The 16791-nt window shown below is 44.6% G+C and overlaps 1 protein-coding gene across 7 annotated transcripts in view; it reads left to right on the top strand.

The window, feature by feature from the left end:
* LOC118401217 (S phase cyclin A-associated protein in the endoplasmic reticulum-like) overlaps positions 1-16791 on the top strand; it is a 101646-nt gene that overhangs the window by 18275 nt on the left and 66580 nt on the right. For 2 of the 7 annotated variants that reach the window (XM_035798534.2, XM_035798536.2), the window contains exons 5-19: positions 926-1026; positions 1449-1565; positions 3340-3467; positions 3641-3900; positions 7678-8001; positions 9645-9812; positions 9968-10031; positions 10127-10262; positions 10397-10508; positions 10939-11079; positions 11190-11345; positions 11453-11595; positions 11797-11878; positions 12682-12834; positions 15705-15812. In XM_035798534.2, coding sequence (XP_035654427.1) covers positions 926-1026; positions 1449-1565; positions 3340-3467; positions 3641-3900; positions 7678-8001; positions 9645-9812; positions 9968-10031; positions 10127-10262; positions 10397-10508; positions 10939-11079; positions 11190-11345; positions 11453-11595; positions 11797-11878; positions 12682-12834; positions 15705-15812 — 2193 coding nt within the window. Of the gene's footprint in view, positions 1-908; positions 1027-1448; positions 1566-3339; positions 3468-3640; positions 3901-7677; positions 8002-9644; positions 9813-9967; positions 10032-10126; positions 10263-10396; positions 10509-10938; positions 11080-11189; positions 11346-11452; positions 11596-11796; positions 11879-12681; positions 12835-15704; positions 15813-16791 lie in introns of all 7 variants that reach the window. The other 5 variants (XM_035798535.2, XM_035798540.1, XM_035798537.2 and 2 more) reach the window with 5 other exon arrangements.

Genomic DNA, 16791 nt, shown 5'->3' on the forward strand with positions numbered 1-16791 from the left:
AGAACATACAAAAATGCTATGGTAATACAAATAATTACACACTCCCAGCCATTTTTAATTTTTATTTTACCTTTATTTAACCAGGCAAGTCAGTTAAGAACAAATTCTTATTTTCAATGACGGCCCCTGAACTGCCTGTTCAGGGGCAGACCGACAGATTTGTACCTTGTCAGCTCGGGGATTCGAACTTGCAACCTTTCGGTTACTAGTCTAATGCTCTAACCACTAGGCTACCCTGCCGCCCCAATGTCAGAGACAGCTGTGGGGTCAAACTGTAGAACCCAGTTCCCTACATTTTGAATGAAAAAATAGATTTTATCAAACAAAACTATGCTACATTTTTATCTCTGGGAGCAATATTACTGAATGTAAGTACATTATTTACCTTCAGTGGTGAGTGTCTCAAATCAGTTGCCGTGATAAGTGTTTAGTTGTTGTGCACTATCCTCAAACATTAGTAGGGTATTTTCTTCTGTAATAGCTGTTGTAAATTAGACACAGCAGTTAGATTAACAAGAATTTAAGATTTCTTGCCCATATAAGACATGTATGTCTATGTCCCAGAAAGTTGGCTGTTGTATAAATTGTTTTCTAGTCACATTATCGCATATTGAGCAACAACCGTCGACAAAGTAGTTTCTCATTGTCCTGATATGTTTGCATTTGTTTTATTTAACTAGGCAAGTCAGTTAAGAACAAATTCTTAGTTACAATGATGACCTACCAGGGAACAGTGGGTTAACTGCCTTGTTCAGAACAACAGATTTTTATCTTGTCAGCTCGGGGATTCAATCCTTCAATCCAATCCCTTTCAGTTGCTGGCCCAACTCTCTGACCACTAGGCTACCTGCCTACCCGATATGTGAATGATGGCTCCACTGAAATGTCCCCCTGTCTGTGTCTGAAAGACATGCCTTTATTTCAGGAGGTGCTGATGATGTTGGACAACTATGTGCGGGACTTTAAAGCTCTGATTGACTGGATCCAGCTGCAGGAGAAGTTGGAGAAAACAGATGCCCAGAACAGGTGATCTATCTATGCCTTGGCTCTCTTCTTTTCTCTCTCTGGCTCGCTCGCTCCCTGAGGGGAACCTCTAAGTGCCATCTCTGCTCCCTGGCTCTGAGTCTCAAACACACTAGATCAATCAATAGGCTTGCCTTGGCTGTAATTCAAGGTGATCCACCCGTTTATTGGCTCCTCTTTAACACAATGACCACAACACCATTTAAATGGGTATAAAAATCCAAGCTTTTAAGTTTCCTCCCAAGTTGTACATTTTAAAGTAGGCTGTTAATTGGTCAGTCAACCTGCAACTTTTGTGTATGTTTCTGTGTTCCCATAAGATGAATTGTTTTTATCTAAAGTGAGATCCAAATCTCCCCCTATGGTACTACAGTATATTACAATTTTATATATATTTTTATTTTATTTGTCCTCTCTGAATCCAGACCCACGTCTTTGGCTTGGGAAGTGCGTAAGATGTCCCCAGGTCGTCATGTGATGCCCAGCCCCTCATCTGACAGGATTGTCCACTCACCTAGTGGTCGCCGCGCCCTTAACTTTGGGTAAGATTTCTCCAACTCTTTTCTGGTTTGGTTGACAGCCCTAATCTCCACTGTTTCTGATTTGAACTCAAAGTGCTTACCATCATATTAATGTAATGATTGCCAGTCATTATGAACACACACCATTATACGGCAGTCATCAAAATCCCTCCTCACTTTACTCCCCATCAGCACATTCTGGGCAGCAGCATGTCCTCTGTTTCCTCTCAGCTATATTCTGTGTAATACAGTCAGCCATCATTACATGTTCACAGTTGGAGTAAAGGGAACAGCAATGCTGATTTGATAAAAAATAACATTAGAAACTTCTAATTAATAAATCAATGTGCAATATGATGTGCCAACTGGTCTGGGTTGGTAGTGGCTGCTCTGTGATCTGCTGGTAAGGGGATTGATTGCTGATGTTGAGGCATTTGTTTAATGTAATTTGTCAAGTCTCACTAGCCACGCCACAGAAACAGTGGGAGGTATAGATAAAAGTGTGGTTAAAGACTGCTGAAGCATCGGTTCAATATGTGCGGTGCCCTGTAATCGGATGCTCCAGGAAATGGGTATTGATCATTAGGGAGGTTTGTAGACCCTGAGCATGTAGGGAGGAAAGCCTGGGTCAGACACCAGCCTGGGTGAGGCAGATGGCGCTGCTCACCTTATGGTCACCTCTTATTACTCTTGCTAGAGTTGTCAGTGACGTCACAGCCATTATTTAGAACAGTGGTCACCAACCGGTCGATCTTCAATGCATTCCTAGTCTATTTATTTATTGTTATTTGTGTTGCTCTGTTGGCGGTACAGTAGGTACACTTGATTCAGAGGCCCTGTGCACCTTAAGCAAAGTGTTGCCATTTTGAACCACTTAATTTGTTTGAAAAGAGGACCGGGAGATCTGTGCACATACTGCGTTGGCCAATCGGATAGCTCAAATCACCTTGCCTATGTCTTCCATGACCCTAGCCACAGTTTGATACTAGCCTACCTGAGATTTCATAACTTTTAAAATCATGACCGGAGAGAGACTGTCAAAGAATATACCAAAGCGCTGCAGTTTTTACAAGGTGAGTTTATGTCCAATTTCATTCAGCACTGTCAACACGGTTTTTGTTCAACACTATTACGAAGCATAAAACGTGCTTCTCCCTACCTATTTTTATTATTAGCATCTTGTCGTGTATTTTAATATTGAGGAATATTTCACTTTCTCTGGTCATAGCAACAACATGAATTTGTGCATGAGGCAGATGCGGTGCTTGAGTTTTGCCATCAGGTGGAAGACTGTTCCCTTTCTGGTCAGTCTCACCCGAGGAAAGGAAGTAGAGAGCAGGGACTGTGAGAGGCAGACCCTCTGCTGCTCTCTCCCTCCCTCTGCTGAGACTAAAAACTGTGAACTTCAGTGCGTTCAAGACAACTGGGAACACTGGAAGAAAAAAAACTAGCTCCCTCCGGGGAAAAATAGTTTTGAACGGTCATCCAACTTAGAGTTTCCATTTTTCTAGAATGTAACATTAATGTAAACATGTCATGTAAAAATAAAATAAAAGTCATGTAAAAAATTAATCTGAGTGGTGGATCGATGCTTGCTTTTTGACTGCGAAAGTGATCTTGCCTCAGAAAAGGTTGGTGACCACTGGTTTAAAATGTACTGTTGGACCGGCAGTTGTGTAGAGGAGAAGCTGTCTATTAAAACAAATAATTTATACTGATCTCTGTGGTGAAATGCTTCTGTGTATGTTGACATTGTGCTCATCTGGTTTTGAGTGATTTGTGTTCATCTCTCCAGTGGTCCTAAACCCACACTGGCCGTAGCTCGTCTGTCCCACACGGGCCCCAGCTGGGCTGACCGGGTCAAGTCCTCCCAGTCCCTTCATGTCCCCAGTCAAGTCAACAACTATCCCGCAGAGAAACCAGGTAAGCAGAGCCCCCGCATGAAATTCAGAGGCTGCACTATATGATCCTTACATGGTTTCGTGTTTTTTTTAAATAATTGGTGCATGTAAACCCCTCAGGGTGTGTATCCTCTTATGATTGATGTTTGCGGAGCAACACTTCTAATGAGTGTGTGTGTCCTTCACTGTGTCCAGGTAAGAAGGACTCTGAGGGTTGGGAGACAGTACAGCGTGGGCGTCCGGCACGGCCTCGCTCTGCCGCCATCGTAGCGAAGGTCAGCCCGGTGCTGGCCCACATCAGCCCTAAAGATGATATCAACAAGGAGAACCAGCAGCCCCCTGGCAGGCCCTGCCCCTTGGACAAAGACGAGGGTCAGTGTGAACAACCAATCCCTGAGGAGCCTGACCCCCTGGAGGAGATGACAGGAGACTCAGAGAAGGGTCACATGATGGAGGTAGGGATGGGGGTTAAAATAATTTTACTATTCGAATAGTGGCATGTATTTTTGTTGGATAACATGTTTTTTTTGTGTATTTTTTTCATGTACGTAGCTATGTTTTTAAAACTGAGCACTGCTGCGTGAGGGAGAGAGGCTGGCACACTTTCAGACCCTTCTTCCCTAATGCTGCAGCTTCGAAGGGCTGTGTGTGTAGCGAGGAGACTGAGTGAGAGCGACAGAGATGCCAAGGAAACTCGGTTACAGCCAAGACTAGCTAACTTGTAGCAGCCACAATGTTATTTATCATCCTGTAAAACAGTGCCTGTCTTGACTGTAGCAGCATAAAGAAGCTAGCTAGGCTAACTGAGGCCACAAGCTGTGCTTTCTCCCCAACCCCATTCAGATAAAACAACAGCCTACCTGTTGGTTGCTCGTTGTATCCTACTCCTTCAGCTGTTATTTACAAAAATACATAGGTGCACGATATCTAAGGAAGTCTCGAGGTTTTGCTTGCCTGAGGTAGAGTATTTCATGATAAGCTGTAGAACACACTATCTACCTAGAAATTTTTCATCTGTATTTTTTGTAGCTGTCTACATACCACCACAGACTGATGCTGGCAATAAGACCGCACGGAATGAGCTGTATTTCGCCATAAGCAAACAGGAAAACCGCTCACCCAGAGGAGGTGCTCCTAGTAGTCGGGGACTTTAATGCAGGGAAACTTAAATCCGTCTTACCAAATTTCTATCAGCATGTTAAATGTGCAACCAGAGGGGGAAAAAACTTTGGACCACTTTTACTCCACACACAGAGATGCGTACAGAGCTCTCACTCACCCTCTATTTAGCAAATCTGACCATAATTCTATCCTCCTGATTCTTGCTTACAAGCAAAAATTTAAAGCAGGATGCACCAGTGATTCAATCAATAAAAAAGTGGTCAGATGATGCAGATGCTAAGCTACAGGACTGTTTTGTTAGCACAGACTGGAATATGTTCCGGGATTCCTCTGATTGCATTGAGGAATACACCACATCAGTCATTGGCTTCATCAATAACCGCATCGACGACGTCGTCCCCACTGTGACCGTACGTAATACCCCAACCAGAAGCTATGGATTACAGGCAACATTCGCACTGAGCTAAAGGGCAGAGCTGCTGCTTTCAAGGAGCGGGACTCTAACCCCAGTTGCAGAGGGAGGTGTTTATAAGAAATCGTGCAATGCCCTCCGACGAACCATCAAACAGGCAAAGAAGTCAATACAGGACTCGAATCGTACTACACCGGCGCTGATGCTTGTCGGATGTGGCAGGGCTTGCAATCCATTACAGACTACAAAGGTAAGCACAGTCGAGGTCTGCCCGGTGACACGAGCTAAATTACTTTTACGCTCGCTTCGAGGCAAATAACACAGAAACATGCATGAGAGCACTAGCTTTTCTGGAAGACTATGTGATCACACTCTCCACAGCCAATGTGAGTAAGACCTTTAACATGGTCGAAATTCACGAGGCTGCAGGGCCGGACGGATTACCAGGATGTGTACTGCATGCATGCGCTGACCAACTGGCAAGTGTCTTCATTGACATTTTCAACTTCTCCCTGTCTGAGTCTGTAATACCAACATACCAACATGTGTTAAGCAGACCACCACAGTCCCTGAGCACTAAGGTAACCTGCCAAAATGACTACCGACCTATTGCACTCACGTCTATAGCCATGAAATGCTTTGGAATGCTGGTCATGCCTCACCACAACACCATTGTCCCAGAAACCCTAGACCCACTCCAATTTCCATACTGCCCTAAGAGATCCACAGATGATGCAATCTCTAGTGAACTCCACACTGCCCTTTCCCACCTGGGCAAAAGGAACACCTTTGTGAGAATGCTATTCATTGACTACAGCTCAGCGTTCAACACCATAGTGCCCTCAAAGCTCATCACTAAGCTAAGGACCCTGGGACTAAACACCTCCCTCTGCAACTGGATCCTGGACTTCCTGACGGGCCGCCCCCAGGTGGTAAGGGTAGGTAACAACACATCTGCCACGCTGATCCTCAACACGGCCCCTCAGGGGTGCGTTCTCTGTCCCCTCGTGTACTCCCTGTTCACTCATGACTGCACGACCAAGCACTACTCCAACAACATCATTAAGTTTGCCGATGACACAACAGTGGTAGGCCTGATCACCGACAACGATGAGAAAGCCTATAGGGAGGAGGTCAGAGACCTGGCCGTGTGGTGCCAGACAACCTCTCCCTCAATGTGATCAAGACAAAGGAGATGATTGTGGACTACAGGAAAAGGAGGACTGAGCACGCCACCATTCTCATCGACGGGGCTGTAGTGGAGCAGGTTGAGAGCTTCAAGGTCCTTGGTGTCCACATCACCAACAAACTAACATAGTCAAAGCACACCAAGATAGTCGTGAAGAGGGCACGACAAAATTGTCAGGCTCCAGCCTCCTAGAGTGTTTTCTCTGCTACTGCACTGTAAGCAATACTGGAGCGCCAAGTCTAGGTCCAAGAGGCTTCTAAACAGATTCTACCCCCAAGCCATAAGACTCCTGAACATCTAATAAAATGGCCACCCAGACTATTTGCATTGCCTCGCCTCCCGCTCTTTTACGCCGTTGCTACTCTCTGTTGTTATCATCTATGGATAGTCACATTAATTACTCTTCCTACATGTACATACTACCTCAGCTAACCGGTGCCGCTGCACATTGACTCTGTACCGGTACCCCCTTGTATATAGTCTCGCTATTGTTATTTTACTGCTGCTCTTTAATTACTTGTTACTTATATTTCTTATTCATATTTTTTTTTAACTGCATTGTTGGTTAGGGGCTCATAAGTAAGCATTTCACTGTAAGGTCTACCTTCACATGTGGCTAATAAAATTGGATTTGATTCTCATTTCGCTAACTTTTAATTCTGTAATTGTATTCCATCTTGCGCTGCGTTAGTGAACTCTCACTCCACTTGCTACACATTTAGCCTTTTTGCCACTTTGATTGGCCAACATAAGATACACACGTGATGGCTAGCGGTCTTTTTATGGGGAGCACTGTGCATCCAAATTCTATTGAAGAGTTTGTTTTATTAAATTAATAATTTGAAATGTCATGGTATGTCCTTGTCTAAGAATGTCACATTTGATATTTCAATTTAATTTAGAAAAAGCATTTTTAGTCATCAGGTAAAGAAAAATGTATTTGCAAAAAGGAATACTCACACAAGTTTTCTAATACTAACGTCTGTTTTCGGATATTCAAATAACCGTGCACATCCCTAGTACTGAGCCCTGAAGTCACTCACCCTCCCAGCAGTCCCCAGATATCAATTATTCAGGACGACAGGAGACGTGGAGCAGAGTAACACAAGACCGTTTTATCACTTACATTGTTTTGGTTTTGGGCTCCACATTATTCATAGACAACCTTTTCAAACAGGGCAGTTTTAACACAATTGCTCGTACACTGACACTTCAGAAGCAGAAACCTGCTATTTTCCCTCTCATTAAATAAATACTCATTGCCTCAGAACACACTGGGTATGGGTGTATTCTAGGCATTGCTTATTTGAAATACACATTTCATGTATTTCCACATTGTGTTTATTTGATGTTTTGATGAGAATTGAATGTTTAGGGCATGTTATTGCCAACCTCCTTGCATGATGTGTGTTTTCAGCTGTGTTAATCGTTTTGTTTTTGTTTTACTGCTCTCATGAAATGCTTGGAATATGCATGTCTTGAATGGTGTGTGTGATTGTGTTGGTACAGCCCCCATCAGACAGTGCGCAAGACTCGGGGCAGTGTGTCAACGCACCCTGTGAGGACGCGCCTCCCCCCATACCAGCCCCTACCCTTTACCTTACCCAGGACCCAGACCCTACGATATTCCTAGCCTTATCCCTACCAGTCCCTGCACTAGTTCTCCCTCCATCCCTAGACCCGGCCCAGACGGACGGGCCCTGTGCTCTGGGGGACAAGGGGACTGCGGGGGGCACGTCACAGGGCATGGCAACATCTGCTCCAGGACCGGCTGAGGCTCCCATGGCAGCGGTGAAACTGGAGAGTGTGCTGGACCCCAAAGAGCTTTCCACTGTGAGTGCTGAGAGATGGAGGAGCAGAGGGAGGGGAGGGCTCAGGGCAGGGGGTCATGGATCCCCCATGGACCTTCAGTGCCTAAACAAAGTCAATCTACAGAGCCTCCAGCCACAATGTGCTAACATGACAGGCGGCACAGCCCCCTTAGAAAATCGCCATGCCAGGTAGGCAGGACAATTTGTGTTGGTGGTTGGCTGTGAGAGGATGTCCATGGGGCACTTGTTGTGAGCTCAGAAAGCAGTGTCTGTCATGCTTGTTGCTGGTACTCCTGAAGTGGCTGGCCCAGTTGTTATGCTGTGTTGAGGAAGTGGCCACTAATCAAAACAACTGTGCTTTGAGCTGAAATGGTGCGAACCTGTGACAGGGTATCCAGTTCAGGGACAGGTTCAGCCCAAAGGGCCAGGGATCATGGCATGTGTACAATGGCTGTGTCAGGTATTAGTTTGTTTTCTGCCTCCATTGTGCATTAAGTGATCAGCAACTGTCCTGTGTCAGGTTTATTACTGCCTCATTTGGCATCATAAGTAGTCTCTGTTAATCGAGGAGAACCTCCTTCACTAGCAGGGCTACTGTCATAAAGACCTCCACAACACCTTAACCTCTTCTGAAGGCCATTCATTATACCTAGAGATGGAGGGCTTCTAAATGGTCTACGTTATCTAAGCTCAGATCAAAGACAGGCAGACCTGGTCTTAGTGCTGGGCCAGGCCAGACGCCTCTTTGGGTGGCTCAGATAAGCCCAGTGCTGTTTAGACTGCACTGCAGGCCCCTAGTTAGAGAGAAACTGCCTCAGTGGTGAGAGAAACCTCTCCCTCATTAAGTTAGACTGGAGCTCTGGCCTCTCTGGACTGGAGTGCTGTTAACTGTCTGTCCTCCCTGATAGTGATTGGACGGCAAGTAGCCTAGAGGTTAAGAGTGTAACTGAAAGGTTGCTGAGTCGAATCCCCGATCCGACAAGGTGAAAAACCTGTCTGTGCCGTTGAGCAAGGCACTTCACCCTAAATGCTCCTGTAAGTCGCTCTAAATAAGAGCGTTTTCAAATTTACTAAAATGTAAATGTAATTTGTGACGAAGGAAAGGCAGTTTGTCAAGTTCATGTTGTAAGTGTAAAGACTAATAGAAATTGAGACATTTTGGGCTCCATCAGGCTGTTTAGACTCATCTAGTAAGTATTTATTCCTACACCATGTCAGTGAATTGGTCCCATGGTTGTGCATCCTTCCACCATCTCGTCATTCTCACAGGGAACTTGTTCTGCATGACTCCTGAATGCTTCCTCACCTGTGATCTTGTGATTGATCGTGTGGTGCGGTTTGTGCTTTTGGGTTTGATGTTCTTTTCTGTTTTTACATGTTATGATACTAAGGGTCTTGGGAACTTTTCTAAATAGTACCTTTAGAGCTGTATGAAATTAAGAGTCATTGTTCTTGAATATAAAATTCATGGAATCTTTTAAGTTGATCACATCAAGCCCACCAGTATATACATGTAATAACATATTTCACAATCTTGATAAAAGCAATAGACAACATTCCTACATTTTCGAGAGGTACAGATAGACCCTGACTGCCAGTGGGCTTAGTGAAACCTGAATGAGTAAGAAAGTGCTGTATGTGAGCGTGTGTGTGCCGTGTGTCCAGCCCCAGTCCATGGCAGAGGTCCTGGCAAAGAAGGAGGAGCTGGCTGACCGCCTGGAGAAGGCCAACGAGGAGGCTATCGCCAGCGCCATCGCTGAAGAGGAACAGCTGACCAGAGAGATCCAGGCTGAGAACAATGACCTGGAGACTGACAATGAGAGTGACTTCTCTGTAAGACACATACTTCACACAATCTCTCAATTTTCTTTGGTCATATGAAGTGCTTTTGAAGTGGTAGGATCTCTTTCCCCCAGGTCTTGAGTTTTTCTCACCTTGTAATATCCATATGATTGCCAGTGATCATGAACTGATTATTTCTCCCCCAGGCCAGCATTGGCAGTGGAGGTGGATTCAACATGGATTGGAGTGACATGCTAGCCGACTATGACGGTAAATCTCTTTTCTGTTCAACTGTAATATATCTATAATGAGATGGGTTGAGTGTTGATGCTCTTGCTAAAGACACAGATGTGGTCAATGTCCAGACTCGCCTCTCTCTGCAGCGCGGGAGCCGTGGCGTCAGAGCACCTCCTGGGAGGACATCGTGGAGGAGGAGCCTTCCAGACCACCTGGCCATGGAATCCACATGCACGAGAAACTGTCCTCCCCATCTCGCAAAAGGTGAGACACACACCCTCATGTCACTCTGCCAGAGAAAAGATCTTGGTGCATGTCAAAGTTCGCTCCTATTTTGAACGACTGGGGGAGAGGACAGGATGGCAGGTGTAAGTCGTTTTGTCTGTCTTATTTGGCAGAACCATCGCAGAGTCTAAGAAAAAACATGAAGAGAAGCAGCTGAAGGCCCAGCAGCTCCGAGATAAACTGCGAGATGAGAAGACCCACAAACTACAGAAGCTCCTGGAGAGGGTGAGTGGCCGTACAGAGCCAACGGGAAACACCACAGCCTTGCTTAGCCCAGCTCAGCCTGGCCACGTGGAGAGCTTCTGTCAGCACACTGCCAAATAGAATCACTAAATAACAGAGGCCAGCTCTCAGTCTCTCTCAGCCCAGCTGGCCACAGACACGTCTGGGAGAGACGTAGCCCAAACTCAACAATCTATCATGACGTTTGTTTTTGTTCTCCAAGCCCTCATGAGATGAGTGTGCCCTTCAATAATCTTGAGTATTAACCACATAAGTACATGAAGTGGTGTATATTCACATGAATCCCTGTGGACATCGTACCAGAGCGGGTAGCAGCAAATGCTTTGAATGCAAGACACCATAATAGTGTCTGCCTTGGTTAGAGAATGTACATGAGTAAAATGAGCTGACCCAAGCTGTCTTTCCCTCACAGGAGAAGGAGGTCAGGAAATGGAAGGAGGAGTTGTTGGACCAGCGGCGGAGGATGATGGAGGAGAAGTTACTCCATGCAGAGTTCAAGCGGGAGCTGCAGCTCCAGGCCATAGTAAAGAAGGCTCAGGAGGAGGAGGCCAAGGTACAGGACTGACCCCTAGGACTCTGCACACCTAGCTAAAAGTATTTTCCTAATTAGATGTTTGTTTTGATAATAAGGCTTGTTGACCAGTCCCTTGTGTCTGTCTGCAGGTGAATGAGATAGCATTCATCAACACTCTGGAAGCTCAGAACAAGAGGCACGATGTGCTGGCCAAGCTGAACGAGTACGAGCAGCGCCTCAATGAGCTGCAGGAGGAGAGAGGCAGGAGACAGGAGGAGAAGCAGGCCAGAGACGAGGCTGTACAGGTAACAGTGGACAGCAGCAGCTCCCCCTCTCCCCCTTAGACGTCTCTGCCTTACCACCACAGTGTACAGTCCCACTGACTGGCTGTGGTCCCTGTCTGTCTCCCCAGGAGCGTAAGCGGGCTCTGGAGGCAGAGCGGCAGGCACGGGTGGAGGAGCTGCTGATGAGGAGGAAGGAGCAGGAGACACGCATCGAGCAGCAGAAGCAGGAGAAAGAGAGGGCCAGGGAAGACGCTGCACGAGAGAGGGCCAGGTCTATACCTCCTTGCTCAGTTGGAATCAACTATTTGTTTTTGTATTCTTACCTAAGGTGCTTCCATCATCACATGCTAACCAGCCCTTAATCATAACAGCATTTCACCCACCAGACAATGTGCTTTGTCTGAAATAGATATCCCCCCCACCCTAATCCGAAGGATCTTCTCACTGTTCCAGTCTGTTGTTCTCTCCACAGAGACAGAGAGGAGCGTCTGGCTGCCCTCAGCGCTGCTCAACAGGAGGCCATGGAGGAACTGCAGAAGAAGATCCAGATGAAGGTTAGTTAGGCTGCTGCACAATCTCACTCCTGCCTCAGATATTTCCACAAAGCATCTCTCCCAAAAATGTATAGCACCGTTATATCAACACACTTTGACATCAAATAATTTGCTGATAATGTTGCATAAAATGTTTGAAAGGTCTATCATTTATTTTCATTGAACACAATTAAAGCTAACATAGGCCCTAGATGCCTTTTAATTGTCCAACTTATAGGCATGCCCAATTTTAAGCTTTTTTTTAACAACGTGTTATTGTGTTCCAGGGGGATAACTTGAAATGACTAGATGTAGGTTCATGAAATAATCTAAAGAAAATGATGTGATTATTTATTAGCCTATGTGGTTAAGTGTTTAGATCCTCATATAAGTGTTTCATATCATGTGAAATAGGGCTCATGTGGAATCATTTTCATAAGCATGTAAGTCTAGAATATTTGTGGAGTGATAATATAGAAATAGCTAAACATTCTTCAACTACTCCAAAGCAATTTAATGTGGAGCAGGAACCACTGACTACTTTTTCAAAACACCTGCTGGTAGCTCTTATCTGGTCAGGACACCTTATGTGCTCCTCTAAAGATCTATCGACTAGGTTGGACTCTTATGACCAAAGAGGCTTCACGCATAGCTTTTATTTTTTACTTGTAAGTAAAATGTCTCTCTTCTCAGCACTTAGGACCAATTTTATACTCTGAGACACTTTGTGGATACGGCTCCTGTCTAAAGTTTACATTTCCTTGTTGTAGACCAGACTAAAGTCCCTCTTAATCTCATGATCTCTTGGTTGTTCTCCTTCCCAGCATGATGAGAGCAGTCGCAGGCACATGGAGCAGATTGAACAGAGGAAGGAGAAGGCAGCAGAACTCAGCAGTGGCAGACATGCCAACACTGACTATGCCCCCAAACTGACACCGTATGAGCGCAAGAAACAGTGCTCCTTGTGCAATGTTGTGGTATGTACACAAAGTCCCAGTTTCAAATGGTTCTCCATAGTTTTTTAACAAGATGTCTTTGTATTGTTCTTCGTGTAGATGGTGATTGATATTTTGCCCACTTGTCCTTGGCAAGTTTCTTGTCACACTAGACACCTGCTAACATTAGACAGATGCTGACATGCTGAGTAGAGAAAGTATATACTAAATGGTTAATTGGCTTGATCCACTCTCCAGTGAAAAGTTCACCCTTTACTTCATTAACTTAATTCCTTGCACTAATTTGTGAGACTGATTGGCTTACATGCTTAACCTAAACTGAAGGGGAAAGGAGCAGCAGCAGCTTTGTGGCAGTAGAGCAGCTCTGGCGGTCCCCCTTGGCAGACTGTATGCATATAAATGCTCATGAGAAGGAGATTCAGTGGATTTTGGAAGAGAATGTATTTAAATGAGGATTTAACTGCATTGATTAAACATGATCTCTGGGGTGGAGATTTATGACCGGGCATGACTATGCTTTTCAAGTGACGGGCAACAAATCTATTGGCAGGCACATTTATCTGTGACGGACCAGGCTGGCTCTCACCGCAACAAAGTTGCGACACCATGGAGCTCCAACTAGCATCAGATAAACAGGAGTGTGTGGGGGGAGGGGGGAATCTCGTTAACATTTCCGATGACCTTGGCTAGCATCTGACACTAGAGATCATCTATAGGCCAGCAGCCAGCACTCTATTTAATGACATTAAACCGAGGCCATCCGTAATGGGCTTTGTTCTAGCCCTTGGTGGGAGGAAACAACACGTCCACATCAACCTAACCTCATGCTGTTTGTGTCAATTCTTCATCTTCACGCCATGCTTTTGTCTGTGTATAGTCCAGCTCAGTTTTTCCCACTGTTTGTGGTTTACTGTACCAGTGTTTTCAGTGTGGTTTTCCAGACATGCCACACTATATATAGTCACTGTGTGTGAGGAGCAAGAACGACCGAAGGGACATTTGGTTCATCAGTTGATGTGAGGATGAGTCATTGACACAAACAAACATATTCTGCTTGACTTAGAAAAGGAATAGACCATCCTAGAGCCAGTCACATTAATGTTGTTATATAGGCTACATTTGTTCACTGTAAATGTTTGTGTTGAGATGGAATCATCCTTAGTGGATCTGTCAGCCACCGATTTCATACTGCAGTAACTACTATGATCCACCTGTGCTGTCAGAAAGGAGAATGCCATTAAATACAGCCATGAAGGCATCTTCAGTTTAACAATGCTTTCATATCTGTCTGACACATCACATGCTGTTTGAAGAAACTACGTGGCGACCCTTGTCACCTTCTTAACCATGTCAATTCATTCCACTAAAGGCTTGTTGACTGCAGTTAAGTTCCTTACACCTACTACAAATTAGGACTCACTATTTGGTCCGATGGAGGAGAAAGTCTGTCTGATCTTATTGAAAACCAGTTGTAATGTATAGTGTCAGTCAGTAGTTAGGATTCCATCCAATTGGCGACAGATGTTCATGCTAATATTCTAAAATCCACATAAAGAAAATATGCACATTTTCCCACCAGTGGTGTTTCCACCAAACTGATTTGTTGCGGATAAAAGTCTGTGCGTGATGACGTAGTGCACACATTTACTTGTTTGCTTAAAGTTATGTACCAATTAAAAATCTAAAGTTCAATGTGTTTCCATCGCATTTTCAACTCTACCAATCGTTTTGACACACACTGAGTTAAATAGTAAATGTACCTACTCTGGTCTTGACACATGTGCTCTAGTCAACAGCTGGCAGATAAGAGCAAGAATATTTTTTATTTGTCAAATGGCAGACAAGCAGAGATGATCATGTCACCAGAAGAAGAACCTGGATATTTATTGGTTAGGAGCATCAAGCTCCTTGCACTTTCACCACCCTGTGAAGTTCATCATAACTTGTTTAATCTGTAGCCAAATAATAGTGGGAAGACCACACACCATTTCATCGCGTGACTCCAAGTTTGCTTCGATATGATGGATATTATATAAATATTTGTGCATAAAGGCATTTCCACCACCATTTTTTTCATAGTACATTTTATCAACACAAAAAGATACCACCGTGTCGAACGAACAAACTCTGTCTGCATTAATAAAATGATAGCAAAATGACCTGTTTCCATCACAGTTGTCGTGATTTTATTTTAGTATGGTATGACTTTACTCACATATAAACTTTGGATGAAAATGTGGTTCGTGATGTAGTAAGTCACTAAACCTTGAGTCCGTGTCGAGTCACAAATCCCATGTGCTCGAGCCAGAGTCCAAGTCGAGTCATGACTGTCTATGGCTGAAGTTCTAGTCCCAGTGCTCGAGTTCTGGTCCAAATGCTCACGGAGTGCGCATGAACTCAAAATCAAGTTATTTTCCCAGTCAGATATAGTGTAGCAGCAAGAGGAATTATTTAGTAAATACTTTTTTTTGCTATACCTTTTCCTTTCTTTCTGTGCCACCAAATGTTTACATATAGGCTGCTGGTAACATGATCTGTTTGTTATCTAGCTACCTAATGAGGTTACATGACTGAAGAAAGTGTAGCCTAAACAAGGTGTAGCTAGAAAAAAACTGAACCCTCGTTGCGCATCACATGCTGCTAATATTCTGCTTATCATAGCCTATCCAGTCCCAAGTGCAAATACAAGTCACAAGAAGGTGAGTCCGAGTCACCAATGGTCAAGTCCGTGTCGAATCACAAGTCATGGGGACTAAATTTGGACTAGAGTCCTGGACTTGAGTACTACAACACTGGTTTAAGTGGCCTCCCATGGGGAGGACCCTGTCGACCCTGTCTGTCTCTGTCTCCATTGTGTCCTCAGCAGTGACTTCTGACCTGTGTATTTGTAGATCACCACGGAAGTGCACCTGTACAGCCACACCAAGGGCAAGAGGCACCAGCAGGCCGTGAGAGACAGCAGCAGCATCCAGGGCCGGGAGCTCTCAGACGAGGAAGTGGTGCGTACCGCCACAGTCTTACCTCAAATAGAAAGATTCCACCATCCCAACAAAATAATACCACTCAGATATTGTCTGTGATATTAAATCAAGGTTATTTGTCATTTATGACAGGCTCATTATTATTGTTTATGAATCCCGTCATATAGTAGCTCTCTCGCAGGTCTTTGTGAGATTATAAATGGGCCCTGAAATGTAAACAGTTAGAGTTCAGTGACTCAGTAGAGGGGGTGACATCACCCCCATGTCTACAGGCCATTCTGTCACAGAGTGCTTTTCATGGGAAGACTGCTTGTTAAAGGAAGGAGGCTTCTCAGCCTGCTCTGCAATATGAGATTGCCTTTTCAGCATGCTGCTCTTTGTGAGGCTGACAACTGTTGGTGCTATATGCATCACCTTTGGCCCTAGCAGCTCCTTCATTCAAACCTGTTCTCACAGGCTGATCATTAATCCCCCCACCTTCCACTCTAAATCATTTGCTTTCCAACTGCAGCCCGTTTCTCTGTTTGACAGTATGATAAACAAGGCATTTGCAATGAAGGCATGAAAATCTCCAATACAGTACTACGGCCACAGTCAGTATCACACTATCTCTTCAGACTGCCTTTAAACCATGCAGTGTAGGCTATGCTTTACAATAGTAGTGGCTGGTGGGGTTTGAAATGGCCTAGCTAACGGGTCCAAACGATTGCAATGTATGTACTATGGATCAGCAGCATGGTGTTTTCTGTGTAATAAATGCTAAGAGCATTTACTGCTCTATGTTTCTATTATGGGGTATTCAGCCCTGCTTTTGTTCCATGTTTTCAGTCAGCATTCAAGGTTAATCAGGCAGGAGATGGAGAAATGTCTTGGGATTTTTGTTTAGATAGACTACGCTTGCCGTCCTTTATTTTTATGTCCTGCTCGTTTTGGTGTGCAGTATTTAATTCATGCAACTGGCAACTATTTTCCAGCTGTTGGTTCCATAACTCTTGCT

Source organism: Oncorhynchus keta, chromosome 22 (genome assembly GCF_023373465.1).
Source record: "Oncorhynchus keta strain PuntledgeMale-10-30-2019 chromosome 22, Oket_V2, whole genome shotgun sequence".
Classification (NCBI taxonomy): Eukaryota; Metazoa; Chordata; class Actinopteri; order Salmoniformes; family Salmonidae; genus Oncorhynchus; species Oncorhynchus keta.